The 18,946-nt window shown below is 50.5% G+C and overlaps 1 protein-coding gene across 1 annotated transcript in view; it reads left to right on the top strand.

Annotated features, from left to right (window-relative positions):
* The window catches only part of ASTN2 (astrotactin 2), a 357,490-nt gene that overhangs the window by 253,548 nt on the left and 84,996 nt on the right, over positions 1-18,946 (top strand). The window contains exons 17-19 of the mRNA XM_054283890.1: positions 612-877; positions 15,391-15,524; positions 17,275-17,423. Of these exons, the coding sequence (XP_054139865.1) occupies positions 612-877; positions 15,391-15,524; positions 17,275-17,423 (549 nt within the window). The remainder of the gene's footprint in view (positions 1-611; positions 878-15,390; positions 15,525-17,274; positions 17,424-18,946) is intronic.

Consider the following 18,946-nt stretch of genomic DNA (forward strand, 5'->3'; position numbering starts at 1 on the left):
TCCTGAAAGCAGTGTTGGCAGTTTGGTTTTGGTAATGCCTTCATCTGTTCTCCATGCAGTGAGTTTGTTCTCATAGCTGCTTTTCCTCACTACCAAGGGGCTCCATCCCTCCACGTAGTCCTTTTGCAGCCTCTTTGGATCCATTTCACTGCCCTGGATAATGTCACCCACAAGAGTGACCTGAGGACCACAAGGACTGGAGGGAGCTGGTCTTAGGGTGGGGATAAAGGGCATTCAGCTCCTTGGCCGGGTCCCTTTGGGGATCTTTCTCTTTGGCAGGAAAGATACACTGAGGTGATTTTGTCTCATTTTGGAGCACAGAAAGTGGATGTGCAAGTTAGAAAAAGAAGAACGTGAGTTAGAAAAGAGAAGACCAATCAGTTCTGTCACTTTAGATGTGCTTGTCTGGAAAAGCTCACACTCCCAAGGAGTGACCTGCAAGTCCTGTTTTTCTCCTTCTCTCCTTGACCTTTCTTTTTTTTTCTGCTCCCACCTGGCCTACACCTTCAGCAGCTCCATTTATCATGAGTGGAGGACAGTTTTGCTTCGGGAAGAGCCCTGAGCTGAGCTTTGTTTAACTCTGTTTGGTTTCTTCCTTTCCCTTAACCCAGAAACAACTGAGCTCGGGAACAAGAAGGAGCTGAAATCCATGCCCTTCATCACGTACCTGTCAGGCCTGCTGACAGCCCAGATGCTGTCAGATGACCACCTGATCTCAGGTGTGGAGATCCGCTGCGAGGAGAAAGGGCGCTGTCCCTCCACCTGCCACCTGTGCCGGCGGCCCGGCAAGGAGCAGCTCAGCCCCACGCCGGTCCTGCTGGAGATCAACAGGGTGGTGCCTCTGTACGCTCTCATCCAGGACAACGACACCAGGGAGGTGAGTGACGGGCCAGCCCCACCTCTGGGACCTCACCCTGTCCCCTCTCGGGTCCCCTCCTGCAGTTCCCTGGAGCGAGGGGGGTGTGTTCATGTGTGGGGTTGTTGGGGAAGATGAAACAGGAAAGCTTTATAAATATGATTGTCTGGCAAAAGATTTTGAGAATATAGAAACTATAAGCGAGATTGAAATGAAAGCAAGCTTTGAGATTCCTCAGTTACTGAACAACTGGAAAACAATGGTGTGGCCAGCTGAAGGTAATCCCCTTTTGATGGAACAACACCCTCTGCTTGCAGACAGGCCCAAGGGTCAGAGCAGACCCTACAGCTTGGCAGAAGGGGCCCAAAGAGGAGTTTGTAGGGTTTGAAATATAACACAGCATGGTAATGCAGTGATTCTTATAGGCTGTGTGTAAGTGCTATAGAATTTGTATATTGTACTAGATTGGTTAGTGAGAATTAGAATATTCAGCACAGAAGAAGATTTATTGTAATGGGAACCTCACTCTCTTACCCCTTTTACTCTCTTACACTTTTGCTTTCTTGCCCTTTTGCTCTCTCACCCTCTCATCCTCTCTCCCCCTCTCTTCTCTCATTCCTGCTCTGAGCTGTGGCTAGCAGCTCCCAGCAGGGCCCTGCACCCAGGCCCTTTGCAATAAACCCCAAGTTCCAAACCTGGCTCCAGAGATCTCTTATCTCCGTCCATCCCCACTGTCCGACCCCCAATGCTCCTACATGGGATGGTGTCAGGGATGGAGCTGGCAGGTCCTGCTGCCCACAGCCCTCTCAGACCTGCATCTCCCTGCCTTCAATAGGTTCAAAGCAATGCCAAGATCTCAGTTATTCCCAGTGTTCGTGCTGGTGTGCAGGATGTGTCCTGTGGAGGGGTCTCAGGAGCCAAGCACCAGCTCAGTCCCTCACTCCTGGTTCCAGGATATAGGACATACCTATTTGAGGGGTGGCTAAAGTCCTTCAGGGCTCAGTGTGGCTTTGCAAGGCGCAGAGGGAGGGAAGAACCATCCCCTTGGGACAGTCCCACAGCCACAGGAGGTCCCTGCTACTCCAGGAGAGACCAGCCAGGCTGGAGGTCACCGGTTCCTGGGGCTGGGCTCCTGCAAGAGCTTTGGTGTTAATCCTATGGAGATTGAGTTCCCACTTTCTCTGCTCACTGCCACTCCCACCCCCCTGCACAGCCCTCTGACCCCCAATCTTAAGCCCAGAAATGACAGACATGCTTAAAGTCACTTATTGGCACTGAGCCTGTACTTGATTAGGATGTCTCAAGTGAGCCAGCGTGCAGCAGCTGTGGGTGGGCTGCAGAGGCTGCAGGTCAGGAAACAACCCTGGCACCTGGAGGTGTGAGCACCAGGAATGATGCTTCATTCCCTTCCCACATCCATGGGGAGGAGTCCTGATGCTTCTGGTACCCAAGTTTCTGGGTGCTGTCTCTGGGGAGTCACTCCTTGCCTACCTCTTGATTTGATTTCTGCTTTCCCATCTGTTGTCAGAGCTCAGTGCATCCCTCCAGGTGCCCAGAGTTGCCAAGGGCCCTGCCAGGGACCCTGGCACAGAACACCTGTGGGTTTGATGATGACCCATGGAGCAAATTACCAGCTTTGTATGAGGACCTGAAAGTCACAGAAGTTTAGGCAGTGTAATAATGAAATTACCACTTGGTGAAAGAGTAGTTTTTATAGTTTTTTGGAATAGGAGTTTTGGAGGCAAGATGGAGAGACTTAGGCGTGTCCAGTCCTTCTTCTCTACCTCCATCTTCTGCTGTGATGAGATTGGTTTAGAATAAAAGTGCACTGTCTAACATAGGTGATAAGCATTGGAAAGTAATTGTAAATATGTTATAGGTAGTTTGTAGTATAAAGAGATAACACCGCCCCGAGGGTGGTCAGAGTGCCACTAGCTGTCCTGCTGAGCAGACCTCAGCTGGACAGGAGAAAAATTTTATAGATAAGATAAAATAAACAACTTTGACTGAAGAACTCCGAATCATTCTTCGAACGCGCGGGCCGAAACAGAGACTTCTCACGTATCTCAGAGCTGCAATTAACAGCAGAACTCCCGAGAATCTGTCAGACCTCTTGGTCCTTGCATGAAGCCATGCCTGACTTCCACACCTCAGTTTGCTTCTCTTTCTGGGTCTTTTCCTCAAGCTCCCTTTCTCCCACTGTTTCCTTCCTGCATTCTCTCCCCACCCTGTGCCTGCTCTTCCCACTGGGCAGTTCTTGTGCACAGGTTGGCCTGCCCTGTCAGCGTGCCCAGGGCAGTGCTGGGATGAGGCACTACAGGCACAGGGTCAGCACTGGGACAGCTGCTTTCCTTCAGGCAAGAGAGATGTGCTTCCCAGCAGCAATCTGCCAGAAAACATTCTTTTAGGGATTCAATAGGTACATTAGCCAGCAAGGAGGGGATAACAGTGAGGAGCCCAGCAGGATCTGAAGGATTTCCATGGATCCTGCATCACCCTGTGCCTGGGTGGCAATGCCGCCCTGCCTCTCTGAGCCTGCCTGCAAACTTCCCCCTTCTTCCTCCTCCTCATGTTCCTCCTCACCTGTCCCCTCAGTCCTGCCAACACTGCTTGGGGCACCTCCTTGTCCTGAGGAGCTGCAGTCTGTTCCTTTCCTCCCTCCCTGCCTCCCTCCCCTGCTCCCCTGGCCCCATCAGCTGCAGCTGGAGCCCAGCCTGCATTGTGCTTTCTGCTGAGAAAACCAGCAAACAAACAAAGCCCCAGCCACAGCACAGACACCCCAGCAGCATTCCCTGGGGTCCTGCTCCCTGCATCTCTCCTCCTCTTCCTCTTCCACCTGCTTGCCCAGGGGTGCAGGGGCATGCCCTGGGAGCCTGTCCCTGTGTCAGGGTGCTGTGTGTGAGGCTCCTTCACCCCAGGGAGCTGTGCTGGGCAGGGCTGGGATAAGAGTGACAGGGTAATGGCTCTGGGCTCTGCAGGGTGGAGGGGATGCTGCCAGAGCAGGCACTGAGGGAGCTGGCAGTGAGCAGCACATGCCAGGACAGGTCACCTTGTGCCACCTCAGTGCAAGGGGCTGGGGTGGGCAGCAGGTGGGATCATGCTGTCTTGTCTTACCACCCCCTCCTTAGCTGGGTCTGGTTGTTTCAGCTGTAGGCTTCTCTTGGCATCCCCTCCTCTCATCCCTTTCTCCCTGCAACCATCCCAGATTATTCCCATCCTTGCTCCAGCAGGACATAAGGGAGTGTTCTCTGCCTTCCCTGCCCCTATTTCTGTTTCCTAGTCATTCCCATTCTCTCTGCATGAATCCCTTGTGTTGCATCAGCTCCATCACTTTCCTCTTTTTCTCGCTTCTGATGGGCTGTCCTGCTCCCTCCATCCCTCCATCCCCAGCTTGTTTCTCCACCTTCTCTCCACCAGCCTCTCTCCTGCAGGATTTTTATTCTCTCCCTCTCCTTCTCTTGCTGTCCTTGGCACCACAAGCAGGGACAAATCCTGGTTCTGAAGGCTGAAATCCAGCACTGCTGAGGAATTTGCTGCCAGCTCTGCACACATCTTGGTTCTCCATGTGGTGGTGTTTGCAGGGGTCCCAGGATGAGGGAAGAGATGAGAATGTTGACTCCATGTTTCAGAAGGCTGATTTATTATTTTATGATATATATTATATTAAAACTATACTAAAAGAATAGAAGAAAGGATTTAATCAGAAGGCTGGCTAAGAATAGAAAAAGAATGATAACAAAGGCTTGTGGCTGACTGAGACAATCTCGACAGCTGGACTGTGATTGGCCATTAATTAGAAACAACCACATGAAACCAATCACAGATGCACCTGTTGCATTCCACAGCAGCAGAAAACCATTGCTTATATTTTGTTCCTAAGGCCTCTCAGATTCTCAGGAGGAAAAATCCTAAGGGAAGGACTTTTCATAAAAGATGTCTGTGACATCTTCGCACTGGAGGTTTTTCCAGGCAGCCTGTGCTGGGCAGAGCTGTAGCTTTCCTCTCTGGAGGAAGTGGAGCTCATGGGGGCCATGTCCCTCTCCTGGAGAGGATGGTTTGGTGTGGGGTTGGTGCTGCCTCTGTGGAAAGCTGTCCCCATGCTCTTGTGGCACCATGAGCTCGAGCACGATGGATGTGCATGGAGGGCAGGGGCATCACCTCTCCCTCGCCTTCCCCTGTGAGCAGGGAGGGTTACCATGAAAGAGAAAGGGATTTAGGGGTGGGAAGGAGCTGCCACCACCATGGGGACATCAGCCTGTCAACCAAGACCCAGCAGAGAGCCAGAACACCACTGAGTTTAAACTGTGACCATGCTCTGTGCACTGATAGACTCCCACAGGTTGTGTCCAACCAGGAGCACCTCATGTATGAAATACCCATTTTCTGCACCAAAGAGAGGCCAGGGATGTCCCAGGCACTGCAGAGTGCTGTTCTCCTGTGCCATGAGTAGGATTTTCACTTGCCTGGGCTGAACCAAGTCCAGCATCTCCAATCCTGAGTGCTCCATTGCCTGCTTTTCTCCCTTCATGTAGATGGTTCCCAATCAATACAGTGAGTGCTGACCTTAGAGGAACTACAGGCACATCCCAACTCCTGTAGTGTTAAAAAAAAGAAATTGTAAACATTCTTTACATATGTGTCCACAAAGACAATGCTGTGCAGACAGATAACAAGGTCATTAACAAGGTGGATATTGACTTCTATAAACTTAGCTGAAAGTTTTCCTGTGTAAGCTGAGCAGCAAAGATGAAGCAAAACACAGGTAAAAGACATTTTGCCCTCTTCAGCATGTGCATTTTTTTAATAGGTTTGTCTTTTCATCTGCCTTAGTGCAGTGAGTTATGAACTTTTTAAAATTTACAGCTTCAGCCCTGTCCAAGGCCGTGTTCTCAGTTGCTGATGACCTTGCCAGACTCTCAAATGCTGGGGTTTCAGTTTCCATGCTGGGTGTCTGTTGTGGACTGATTTGTGGTGTTTCTTTGTGTGCATGTTTGATTTCAGCTAAAACTGACCATTTCCAAGCAGGAGATGAGGTGAAAATATATCCCTTTGCCCATGTGAAATGAGTTAAAAAACTCTTTATTTCCACGTCAGTGGGAATTGCTGTTTTCTTCTTGCTTTGAAGCAAAGGTCTGAAATGTAAAGGGCTCCAGGAGTTTTGCCTTTTGCTGTCCAGGGAGAATTTGTCCAGAGGAAATGTCCTCAAGGTAACTCTCAGGTCTGTGTGATCTGTGCTCCCAGCCTAGCTCCAGCACCACTCCTGCTCCCAGCAGTGGGTGAAGCAATCTCAGTATGAGGAAAAGCATCAGGCCCCTCTTTTCCTCTCAGAACTATGGACTGAGATCATGCTAGGGGACTCTTTGTTCCCCCTGTGGTTTAATAGTGTTGGTCAAAGAATTTGCACCATCACTGGTCACTGCAGCCTGGCTGGGGGCTGTGGCAGGGCGAAGGAGATGTTTTTGGAGGTTCAAGCAGCTCTTGAAGGGCTTTGTTGGGTGTATTTTCTGCAGCTGTCACATTGGTGTGGCTGTGGGGGGCAAGTTTGACAGGATGGACTCTTGCTGGAGCAGAGGCAGTGCTGGAGTCCCCCCTGCACCAGTCTCTGTCACCTGGTGAGATCCAGATTATCTAATTCTGTAGGACCATCGCTGTGGCAGCTCCAGGGCTCTCAGTCTGAGTGCTCACACTGGGACTTCCAAAGGTGTAAGGAGACAGAGGCACTGTGACTTTGGCTGTCATCTCACAGGGACTTCTCTGGAGCTCTGTGGTTCCTGCATCAGTTTTGACTGATGCCAGCATCTCTCTTGTGCTCCCTTTGTGCTCTGCAGCAGTGCAGACACCACTGTGGTCCCTCCACATGAAGCTGGAGGTGATTCTCCACTGCAGGGCTGCAGAGGAAACCTCCACCATTACCAGCTAATCCAAGTATTCTACAGGACCATTGCTGTCACAGCTCCAGGGCTCTCAGTCTGAGTGCTCACACTGGGACTTCCAAGGTGTAAAGAGACAGAGAAGCTGTGACCTTGGCTGCCATCTCCCAGGAGCCCTTTGGATCCTGTATCAGTTTTGATCAATGCCAACCATCTCTCTTGTGCTCCCTTTGTGCTCTGCAGCAGAGCAGACACCACCATGGTCCCTCCACATGAAGCTGGAGGAGATTCTCCACTGCAGGGCTGCGGAGGAAACCTCCACCAGTGTCAGTGGCTGGCCATGCCCAGCAGCAAAGAGCTTCTCTCTGTGGTGGGGCTGTCTGCTGGCAAAATGCTCTCAGCACCTCAGGGGCTGAATAGATGCTGTTCAGTGCATGTGGTGGGAGAGAGAGAGAGGTGGTGACCCTGGGTGCTTTCACTTTGGGGAACACCCTAGAGTCATACAGAAGAGCTGCTCCTCACCCCAGTTAGAGTCCCCTCAGGTTATGGTGACTTTCCTCCTCCACCTTAAACATATTTCTGCCCAGCCATAGGGTGGGCACCACTTTCCTACTGCCCAGAACAGCCCTGGAGGGCACCCAGAGGCACAGACTGAGAGCACAGGTGTGCATGATCTGCAAACATCTTTGTCCCTCACAGGCAGACAGGGAACACCCTGCTTCCCCCATTGTGACCGTGTTCACAGGGGTCTGAGGATGAGGGAAGAGATGAGAATGTTGACTCCATGTTTCAGAAGGTTTGATTTATTATTTTATGATATATATTACATTAAAACTATACTAAAAGAATAGAAGAAAGGATTTCATCAGAAGGGTAGCTAAGAATAGAATAATAAAGAAATTATAACAAAGGTTCTGTCTTGGACACTCTGTCCAAGCCAGCTGACTGTGATTGGCCGATAATAAGAAACAACCACATGAGACCAATCATAGATGCACCTGTTGCATTCCACAGCAGCAGATAACCATTGTTTACATTTTGTTCCTGAGGCCTCCCAGCTTCTCAGGAGGAAAAATCCAAAGGAAAGGATTTTCCATAAAAGATGTCTGTGACACCCCATCCCCTCCCAGGGCATCCTGGACAGGGATGCACATGTGCATGCCCAGAGCCACCGGGCAGCTGTGGCCAGTGGAGGAGAGAAAAGGCAAGGTAGGCTGGGCTGTGTGACCCCTCCTGTTCATGGTCTGTTCATTTTTCCCCCAAAAAACCCTGAAACAAGCTTCTGTGGAGCAGCTCAGCCAGCTGCAGAAATGCTTAGAGGGTGGTGTGGTGAGGGGGGTGTGGAGAAGGGAGGCAGGAGAGGTCAATCTCGCTCCTACTGGGAAATGGACTCAAACTCCTGCTGTGTGTATTTAAGGAGACAAATGGATGTGGAGCCTGGATTTTTAGGAGACCCCTAGGACCTTGCTTTAATTCGAAAATTGAGTAATCTCAGCATTTGCTGCAGCCACGGCCTCCTCACAGCACACATGGCCCAGCCCATGGTGTGGGGGCTTGCTGGGGGGCACATCCCTGTGCTGCTGGTCCCACTGGCCTCAGCAGGAGCCCAGAGCATGCCTGAGACCCTGGCAGGGCTATTGGAGACAGCTGGGGGTCGCCAGCTTGGATGACAAGTGAGGCTGGAGCAAAATTCCCCATTTTTTCTCCCCATTCCTTGCCCAGGAGCCATCTCCTGCAGAGCAGAGCATGGCCACTGCTGTCCCCACTGTCCCACCAGTGTCCCCAGGCTGGCAGGGTGTTTCTAGGCAGGGTCAAAGGTGTCCCCAAGGCCATGGGCTCAGTTTGACCCCAATCCAGCACCATGGCAGAGCCTCTGGAGGACACACAGCATCCCCAAAGCAGCCCCTGAATGCTTGGGGACACAGAGCCAGGGATTTCTTTTTCCACTGCCAAAGCTGGCACAGAGCCTGGCCCAAAGTGGGGACAGTGTTCTTATGGTTGAGGTGAGCTTTTGGTTTGGTTTGGGGTGTATTTCTTTTTATTTGTTGTTGCTTTGTTTGAATACCTGCTGACTGGCCCTTGTGCTTGTCCTCTGTCCCTGGAGCATCGTGCTGCAGCTCCAGCTCCCCTTTCCAGGGGAAGAATGGCAGCATTGTCCTGCCTGGCTGGGGCTATAATGGGGAGCTTTGTGCCGAGGTGTGAGAGCAGAGCCAGCTCCCCAGGAGGGCTCAGTGCAGCAAAGAGGCTCTGATTTCCCCTCTGATTCCCCCTCTGATTTCCCTCTGATTTCCCCTCGGATTTCCCCTCTGGTTTCCCCTCTGATTTCCCTCTGATTTCCCCTCGGATTTTCCCGGTTTCACAGTGTCCTCTGCCTCTCCCAGGATCCTGTTATTCTGCAAATCACAGAAACCAGGATACTGCCCACCCTGGGTCCCTCCCAGCACCCTGACCTTTCCAGCACACCACTGATGTCCCTTTCCAGGATGAAGTGCTGGAGATGCTGCTCCCTGGGGAGAGGCAGCCAGGGGCAGGGAGGGTGTGAGCAACACAGGATGGGATCACCTGCCAACAGCAGAACTCCGTCCTCCTTTGCTGTGAGCCTAGAGCAGCAAAACTCCATGCTCTTTTGGCATGAGCCTGGAGCACCAAATTTCATCCTCCTTTGGTGTGAATCTGGCCTTAAGGACACAAACTGCATGATCCTGGAAAGAGTCTCTGGCCTGGGAAATCCTTAGCTTTCCTCCCCTTTCTTGTTTTTCTTCCTCACTTCCAGAGATGTCTATACTAAGGACTGGCATTTACCTTTTCTGGCTTTTTTTGAATAAAGGGAGAGGCCATGGGGCATCCCCTGGGATCTTTCAAATTTTTGGGGAACGCAGCCTCCTTTTTATCCCAATTTCCCAAACACATTTCCATTCTCTCTTTCCCCATTGGCTGAGGTATACTTGAGAGTTTCAGACTTCCAATATGCCTAATACCAAAGATTTCCCTCTTATGTACAACCCTCCCTTTTCATTTTTAATTCTTACAGAATTTAGGTTTTTTTCCCCCCATTGTTTCTTTCATCTCTCAATGTATAATTTCATTTATCAGCAAACCTAAAGTTTATTTGTAAAAGCAAATATCTTTTTCCATTCGTCAGTCAGTGGAATCCTTCCCACTGTTTTTTTTATGTCCCAGTGATGGTTTTATCTACCAGCAGACCCACAGCTTGTTTGTAAGGACAAATCTGCTATTCCTCTCACTATCATCATGGTAACATCCTGTTCAGGCTGTGAAAGCTCTTCTGGAGCCTTCATCCTCCTCCTCCAGTGGCTCTGCCTGTGCCTGAGGGAAGGTGGTGGTGCTGTTCATGCCCCATCTCCATCCTGCAAATAGGAAAGGACAGGATGTGTCCATTTGCTGCAGTGTCCCTGGATATGGGATGGAGCCTGTCTGCTGGCATGGCTCAGCCTGCTTCCACACTTCCTTCTCTCCTTCTACACTGAGAAGAACAAAAAAGCAAACAGAGATTGGGAAATTGGTGCAAAATCCAAAATAAACCTAAGTTCCAGCTTCCAGATCATCTCCTTTTATCTGCAGCCCATCTCTGTCCAGCCTACATGGTCACCCGGGATTGGTTTTTTTTGTTGTTGTTTTTTTGGGTTTTTTTTAATCTCCCTGCATTTCTTTTTTAATTTTTCCAGAAACAGAGATGTGCATCCTAGATTCAGTGAGCCAGATTTTCAGATTTCCATGTCACTGTCAGCCATGGAGAAGACCAGATATTGACAGACAAGCATCCAACATGTGTCATTTCCAGTATCCCATCTGCAAACACCAGCCCTGTGCTGTGTGCTGAGTCCTGCAAATGCTGATCTGGAAGGTTCCTTCATGTCCTATCACTTTCCCCTCCTGGGATGTCAACAGCCAACCCACAGTTAGAAATAACTTAATGCTTCTCCCTCCATCAGCCAGGTCTAACAGAGGACAAAGGAAGTGTTCTTCTCCATTCTGTTACAGAGTGTCTCAGCTATAAAACGGGGCCAAATGGCCTCCCCCTGAGCACAAATAACAACAGGAGAAAGATCCATATGCAATCGAGTGTAGGATGAATGTGCTTAGCTGATCGTTTGTTTCCCTAATATTTTTTTTATGAATAGGCTTAGCTTATGGTAAGATGGGACTTTATGGTCCTGTAAGTCTTGCTTGTGTCAAAACAAATGAACTAGCCATCCTAGGGGGGAACTATCAATCCAATAGATGTGTGTGCATGGGTGTGGGGAATCAGACCTATTATACCTTTAAGAGCAAATTAGATGCTGTTCCTATGATTCATAAAGCTATATATCTAATGGCATGACTCGTCATCTAGAAAATAAACGTTTCGAGCCAGTTTCTCATCTCATAAATTTCCCCTCTGGCACCGAAGGACATAAACTAAATGGGCTGACTCACAGGGAAACAATACAATTTGGATACTTTTAAATGAGAGATAAAATTGCCTTAGGGCACACAGGGGTGTTGGGGTCCCGGGGAGTGGCTGGCAAGCACAGGACAGTGCATTGGGGGTCACTGCCATTCCCAGGGGATCAATCACTCCTGGGAAGCCCTTCATGATTCCAGATCCCCTTGGGCCTGTGGAGACATGACCACCATGATGAGGCATGCCAAATGGAAGTGGTCATGTTTGGGGTGGACTCATGTAGGTGCTGTGTCCTGGCAGGGAGGAGAGCACTCACTGCATGTTCTGGGTATGGCAGGGAAGGACAGGAGATGTGGAGAGCAGGGGAAGGTGGTTCTCAGCCACCAGAGATCAGGAAGGTCCCTGTGCATTCGTTCCCTCCTGAAGCTCTCCCAAAGCAGCAAAACCTCATCCTCCTTTGTTGTGAGCCTGGAGCAGCAAAACTTCAGCCTTCTTTTGCAGCTTCCCATGGGATGGATCTCAGCACCTTCACGGCATCCCTGTCCATCACTCTTGGTCCTCCTGCACCGCTGGGCTCCTTGGTTGGGTGGCAGCTGCCATTCCCTTCTTCTGTGTGATCTCACCAATTTCTGCTCGCCATCAATTTGCCCTTGCTGCTTCCCCACCCCTCAACACACACTCCCCAGCACCAATGGGAAAACCCCAGGCGCCACTGTCTCAGAATTCCACTGGAAAGCAAGAAAAACCATAGAATCCCAGAATCACTGAGGTTGCAAAAGACCTCCAGTACTGAGTCCAACCTTTAACCAATCACTCCCTTGTCACACCACAGCGCTAGTGCCTCATTCAGCTGTTTCTTGAGCACCTCCAGGGATGGGGACTCCACCACCTACCTGAGCAGCCCCTTCCAATTTCTTCTTTCAGTGATGAAATTCTTGCTGGTGTCCAACCCAAACCTGCCCTGGCCCAGCCTGAGGCCGTTCCCTCTGCTCCTGTCCCTGTTCTCTGGAGCAGAGCCCGACCCCTCTGTCCCCTCCTGTCAGGAGCTGTGCAGAGCCACAAGGGCCCCCTGAGCCTCCTTTGCTCCAAGCTGAGCCCCTGCCCAGCTCCCTCAGCCTCTCCTGGGGCTCCAGACCCTTCCCTGGACACACTCCAGCCCCTCAATGTCATTCTTGTCATGAGTGGCACAGAATTGGACTCATTACTCAAGGTGTAGCCTCACCTATTTGTAGCACAAAGGGACAAGGCAGGGACAAGCCCTGGCTGCCTGGCTCTTGCCCAGAGCATAGGGACAAGGCAGGGACAAGCCCTGGCTCTTCTCTAGGACAGAGGGACAAGGCAGGGACAAGCCCTGGGTGCCTGGCTTTCCCAGCCTGGCCCTGGCATGAGTCAGGACAGAGGCAGGAGCCAGCAGGGGCAGCAGCCCTGCTCCCAGTAACCTGGTTAGGGGGTGGAGGTGTGCCCACCCTAATGAGCGCAGCATCCATCCCCTAACCTCGTTTGTGTGAAGGGTGACACAAGGCAGATGACAGCTGGGCACCTGAAGGATCTAATTAAAACCTCTGTGAGGCTGGGCAGGCAGAGCAAGAGGGATTGCTCATCCAGCTAGTGCTTAAGAGCAGGAAAAAAAGCAAAACAAGGAGTTGACTACTGGATTTACTAAAGGGCATGGATGGGGTGGGTGAGGTATCTTCCCTAAGTTGGTGATGTGCAGGGAGGAGCTGGGTTAGGGGACAGGGAGGGGTGTGCAGAGTGACAGAGTTGGGCTGGGGGACAGTGCAGCACTGGCAGCAGTGTGACAGTGCAGTGTCACAGACATCTTTTATGGAAAATCCTTTCCTTAGGATTTTTCCTCCTGAGAAGCTGAAAAGCCTCAGGAACAAAATGTAAACAATGGTTATCTGCTGCTGTGGAATGCAACAGGTGCTTCTGTGATTGGTCTCATGTGGTTGTTTCTAATTAATGGCCAATCACAGTCAGCTGGCTTGGACAGAGAGCCAAGACACAAGCCTTTGTTATCATTCTTTTTCTATTCTTAGCTAGCCTTCTGATGAGAACGTTTTCTTCTATTCTTTTAGTATAGTTTTAATGTAATATATATGATAAAATAATAAATCAAACCTTCTGAAACATGGACTCAGATCCTCATCTCTTCCCTCAACCTGGGACCCCTGTGAACACGGTCACAGTGCAGCTCTTCCCAGGATCACCCACATCTGTCTTTGCCTGCAGAGCCTGTCTGTGCACACGGGTACCCCAGCACAGGGTATTTATCTTGCTTCCTAGGGAGAGCACATGCTTCCCCATCCATCTGCACACACCCTTTGCTGTTCCTCTCCTGCACGGATCTGCTGCTCTCTCTCTCTGGTGTGTCTGCATCCATTTATCTGGGTGTCAGATAAACTCCTCTCTTCATCCCTCTCTCCAATTACTTTGGATGCCCTTTCCAGCCTAGCACTTCAATTACTTTCTAAAGAACAGAGTAAAATAATGTCACCTTTTCTTTCTTTCACATGTTCATTCCTTCCTAGTTTTTGGGGTTTTTTTTCCCAAATTTTTCCATCTGGAACAGTCCCATTTTGTAAATGCCTGGAAGCAGAGAATTTTGTAGACACAAGAGCCTTGAGGCCTCATTAAAGGTGCTGGGGGTGTTTGGGGAGAGCAACAAAACCCTGGACAATGGCAGCCCTGACGTCAGGCTCTATTTATACCTCCTCCTTTCAGAAACCTCCCTGGGATGGAGCTTTTCCTAGAGTTTTCTGCTCAGTGCTGCTGCCTGAGCTGTTCATGTGCTCCTCAAAGGGCACAGATTTATTTCTAGGCGTACCTTTGCAGCACAGGCCATATCAGCAGGGCCAGGCTTCCGCAGGCAGCTTCTCATGGAAGAGCAGTGTTGCCACAATGAGGCTGCTCCGTGTGGATGAGGACTTTGTGGAGGTGTTTCAGCTCCCAAGTGTGCCTCTTGAAAGGTCAAAAGCGTTACAGAGCTTTGTTCTAGTGGCTGGTGTTTTGGTGTTCTGGTTATTCCAGTTGGGTGTTGTGGCTTTGCAGGGTTAAGCTGGATGTTGGCTTTGTGTGTGTGAAGGAGAGATGTTTTTGAAAGTGGAAGCTTAATTACAGGTGAATTACTCCTCAAAGGGCACAGATTTACTTCTAGGCGTACCCTTGCAGCACAGGCCATATCAGCAGGGCCAGGCTTCCGCAGGCAGCTTCTCATGGGCAGAGCAGTGTTGCCACAAGTGAGGCTGCTCCGTGTGGATGAGGACCTGTGGAGGTGTTTCAGCTCCCAAATGTGCCTCTTGAAAGGTCAAAAGCGTTACAGAGCTTTGTTCTAGTGGCTGATGTTCTGATTATTCCAGATGGGTGTTGTGGCTTTGCAGGGTTGGGTTGGATGTTGGCTCTGTGTGTGTGAAGGAGATGTTTTTGAAAGTGGAAGTTTAATTACAGGGAAAGGGTAATGGGAGAAACCACCATAAATCCATGTGGTCCAAACTAGAGCAGGGTATGGAGTAAGGGATGCCCCATCCTGTGGGATGAGCACAGCAGGGACACTGAGGAGTGAGACCTGGAGGGCTTTGACAATTCTGACCACAGTTATTATTCCAGGGATTAATTTGTATTATTAGGAGCAGTCAGGGTGGCTCCTGAGGACATCCTGCAAGTATTTTCCAGGTTTTACTTTTTTTCCTTGCAGCTAGTGCTGTTTTGCTCGCGAGTGTTCCTTAGGCAAGTGAATAAAGCAGCAGTTTGCTTGCAGGAGGGTGCTTTGTGTGAATAACCAACCTGTGAGAAGGATGGAAGGGGTGTTGTTGGGAATTTGTTGGGCATTACTTTATTCTCAGGGGGACAGAAACAGCTGGGCAGAAGGGCATGGGGAAGAGTGGAAGAGTTTCATTGCAGACAGCAGCAGTGTGCAAGTACTGTGTGTATTCTGTTCACTGTCACAGAGAGACTTATGCTTCTTCAGGCAGCTCTGTCCTTCCCCATGGGACATCCCCATCCCCACTCCAAAAGCATTCAGGGATGAACCAGCACCACTCAACACATGGGAGTTAAACCCAGGGAGGTGAGGGGCCATGCCCAGGGCCATGCAGAGAGGCCGTGGCAAAGCTGGGAGGACACATTCCCCAACCCATCCAGTGTTTCCTGATCCCAGGGCCCTGCACACTCCCCCTGATTCTCGATGCTCAGCCCCAAAGTCTGGCCAGATTTCACTGAGTCTTTAGCACACATGTTCACGCTTTTTGTTCTCACACCAGGCCTTCAAGGGAGCCCTGATGAGCTCATACTGGTGCTCTGGGAAAGGTGATGTTATCGAAGACTGGTGCAGGTGCGACCTCAACGCCTTCGATGAGAACGGACTCCCGAACTGCAGCCCTCTCCCTCCACCTGTGTACGTATCCTGTGAGCCCCCCAGGGATCACCAGCCCCTTCCCCGTGGGTCACAGCCCCCCAGAACCACCCCATTTCCCAGGGGCTCACCTCCTTCTGCACCCTTGGGGCTGGGGGATGCACTCCAGCCCTCCTCACTGTGTGAGTGATGTCTTTAGGATATTCTGGCTCTGGCTGTGGCCCTGGAAGGTTTCCTTATAGATTTTCATCACCTGATTAGCAGGGCTTGTAGAATGGGATTTCAAATGCTGAAAGAAATGGAATTACAGTGCAATTCATTGTGGCTTGTCAGAGCAAGAGCAAATCAGGAGCAAACTGATGGGGAATTAGCTGAGAAAGCAGGAAGACTGGCTCCAGCGAGCCACAAGGAGCAGAACACCTTCTTAGTGAGCCAATATCCTCAGAGGGGATTCATTTCCCATCTGGAGTCCAGCAAACATGCTGTGTGTTTGGAGCCAGACTCTCCATAGCCCTGTACTTGGTGTTGTTCATCTGCCCCAGAGCAGAGGGAGTGGACGCCTCTGCATTAGCACAGCCAGGAGCACAGAGCTCCTTCCTCTGCCTGCATCCCAGCCCACGTTGTTCCTGCTCTGGGCAGGAGCTCCTGCACAGCTGCCCTGCTCTGGCTCTCCCCCACTCCCCTCAGAGGTTTGCAGCTGGGTGAATTCACTCTGCTTCTCCCCCTCTCTCCCTCCCTCACCTTGGCCATGCAGACCTGACCCTTCCCTCCTGTAGACTCAGCCCTGCTGGGTTTCAAGAACCTGGATCTTCTCCTGTTTTGCTCACCTTGCTGAAGTTCAGCAGCTCTCCCAGACAATGAAGGCCCCTTTGGATGAGATATTTGGGGTGGCATGAGTTTGCCTTCTCCAGGAGCAGGGGGAGGCTCCAAGGGCACACATTGCAATAGGCTGGACTCAACTAACTTCAGCTTTTTGATGCTCAGGAGCCCCTGTGACCTCTGTCCTTGGGCCTTTGTGGGCACACCCACATGTGTGAATATGGGCCTTTCTAGGGGTAGTGCTGCTTAGAGATGTGGATTGCTCCCCAGAAAGGAAGCTCATGTGTTAGGAAGGATGAAGATTGGCAAGAAAGTCTCACAGATATGTGTGCTTAGCAGAAAGATTTTTAAATGTAGAGTCTGATGAAGGAATAGAGATGGAAGCAAGTTTTGATACAGAAGACAAGAATTGCTGAGCCAGCCTCACTGGATAACCAAGGAGGCAAAGGGTGTACTAGTTACAAGGAGTTTTTATGGCTTAGAGCAAAGGATAAACCCACCCCAAACAAGAAGATGTTTTTACCAAGCAGAAAGACAGCACAGGCAAACAAGTCAGCAAAGCTGCAAGTAGAAAAAAGGTCTCAGAACTTCCCACTGCAAGAAAACTGAAAAACAACTTCTAGCTTAAACTGTAATGTACTGACTTTTAGTGACTGGAGAAAAGTAACATGAATATGGTAATTACAGTAGTTACGATGGGCTATAGATAATAGTTAAGGTATAGATTGATTCTGCTGTATGAAGATGCTCAGCAAAGAAAAGTCTATAATGCATTGTAACCAAAACCAAAGGGTCCCCAGGCCTCCCTGCAGCTGGAGCTGACAGCTGTAGGCACAGGCTCTGTCACCCACCACCCTGGACTGCTGTGACACCTTGGGTACAATAAACTGCATTTTGGAGAGCCCCTGGAGTCCCACATCTCTCATTCAGGCTCTTACACTCGTGTCTTGTTTTCTCCCTGTCTCCCGCCCAGCCTGCGGCTCTCCCCCAACGTGGAGCCCTCCAGCACCGTGGTGTCTCTGGAGTGGCTGGATGTGCAGCCTGCCATCGGGACCAAGGTGTCAGACTACGTCCTGCACCACAAGAAGGTGGATGAGTACACGGACACAGACCTTTACACAGGTGGGTGTGAGGGAGGGCAGCCTCCTCCCCGTGGTGCAGAGGGCTCCTGGTGATGCTTCCTGTGCCCTGCCTGGCTGGGAGCAGCTGCTTTGGTGGAGAACAGAGCCAAGGTGTTACAGGAGGTATCAAACCCACTCCATTTAGGAGAGGCTTCTGGATTCTTCTGCAGACATGGTGATTTGAGGGGAAGGGGAATTACAAAAACACTGAGGCAGGAGGAAATTATTTACTCTTTTTTGGGCAGGGGAGCTGTGAGTTGGAGTTTCTAAGCGGGTGTTGATCTGATCAGTCTGAAATGCCCCAGGGTGGTGGTTGTACAGGGAAGGTCATGCCTCAACAGCTCAAGGGCTTTGCTGGTCTGTTCCAGTGAGTGAACAATGACCCACCTTTGAAAGGACATTTTCAGTTGAAAGGATGTTTTCAGTTGTCTTGCACACCTATCAGAGGAACTCAAAACCTCCAGTATTTAGGGAGATTGCTTAAAGACCACAACATTTCTCCAGGAGAATCTGAAACTTCCCTGGGTTGGAGTTTAGTTCTCAGGCTTGTACTGAGTGCTCTACACCATAAAAAGGCTTTGTCAGCAGCTCAATCCATGCTCCAGGAGCTGCTGGACAAGGCAGAGGGCTGTGAAGGATGGGGCTTGATTTGGGTGAGTAAATGATGGATTTCAGAAAATAGGACTTGAGACCCTGAGTGATATCAGTGCTGCAGGGACAGCCAGGCAGAACCTACAGCTTTTGCTTGAGGATTTTGGATGCAGTTTTTTAAAGAAGCTCACAAAAGTTCTCAGGGGCAGCTGGGCAGTTGATGAAAGCAGAAATTTACCTGGGACAGGGCTGGTGTTGGAGTGCAGAGCCTCACAGTCCACATGCAGAGGTGCATGGGCTCCCAGGGCACCCTGGCAAGATGTTTAGCTGTGTTTCCCTGTTGGGAAGACAGGCTCAGGAAGAGCATTTAGACCTCACAAGCACAAGGAAATTTCCACCCTCTCTGTTCACCTCATGCCCATCTATTCTGCAGCATAGAAGCCACCATATCCAAAAATCATGTGCTACAAGAGCTGACCTATTTCTGCTGGAGAGAGCCACATCCCCACCTCCTGGAGGGGGGTTCAGCTGTTTATGGAGACCTCTGAAAGAAGGAGCAGGGGTCTCCACAAGCAGGAGACCTGCAGGAGGTCCCTGGCTCATGCATCGATCCCATCCCTTGGGATCTTTCTCCTGCATCTTGCCAGCGTCCCCTCCCAAAGCTGCCTGATGTGGCCATGAACTCTGGGTTGTGTCTCTGTTTTCATGGCATGGAAGAAGGCTTGTTCTTTGTCTTGGAGGGGCACCTTGCAGTAATGGAGAAAGAAAACAAGCCACCAAAGGAGGGGCTTTGTTTTGGATGGGGATTCCAGATTGCTCACACATCAGTCAGGTGAGGCCAGACCAGGGGAACATGGGGTTTCTCCTTTGAAGTGGCTGGATCTCTGCCTGGCAGCCAGAGTAGGAAATGCAGATTATTATTATTATTTTCCT

This window comes from Melozone crissalis, unplaced genomic scaffold (assembly GCF_028551555.1).
Source record: "Melozone crissalis strain CALT ecotype California unplaced genomic scaffold, PUWL_Pcris_2 ptg000041l_1, whole genome shotgun sequence".
NCBI lineage: Eukaryota > Metazoa > Chordata > Aves > Passeriformes > Passerellidae > Melozone > Melozone crissalis.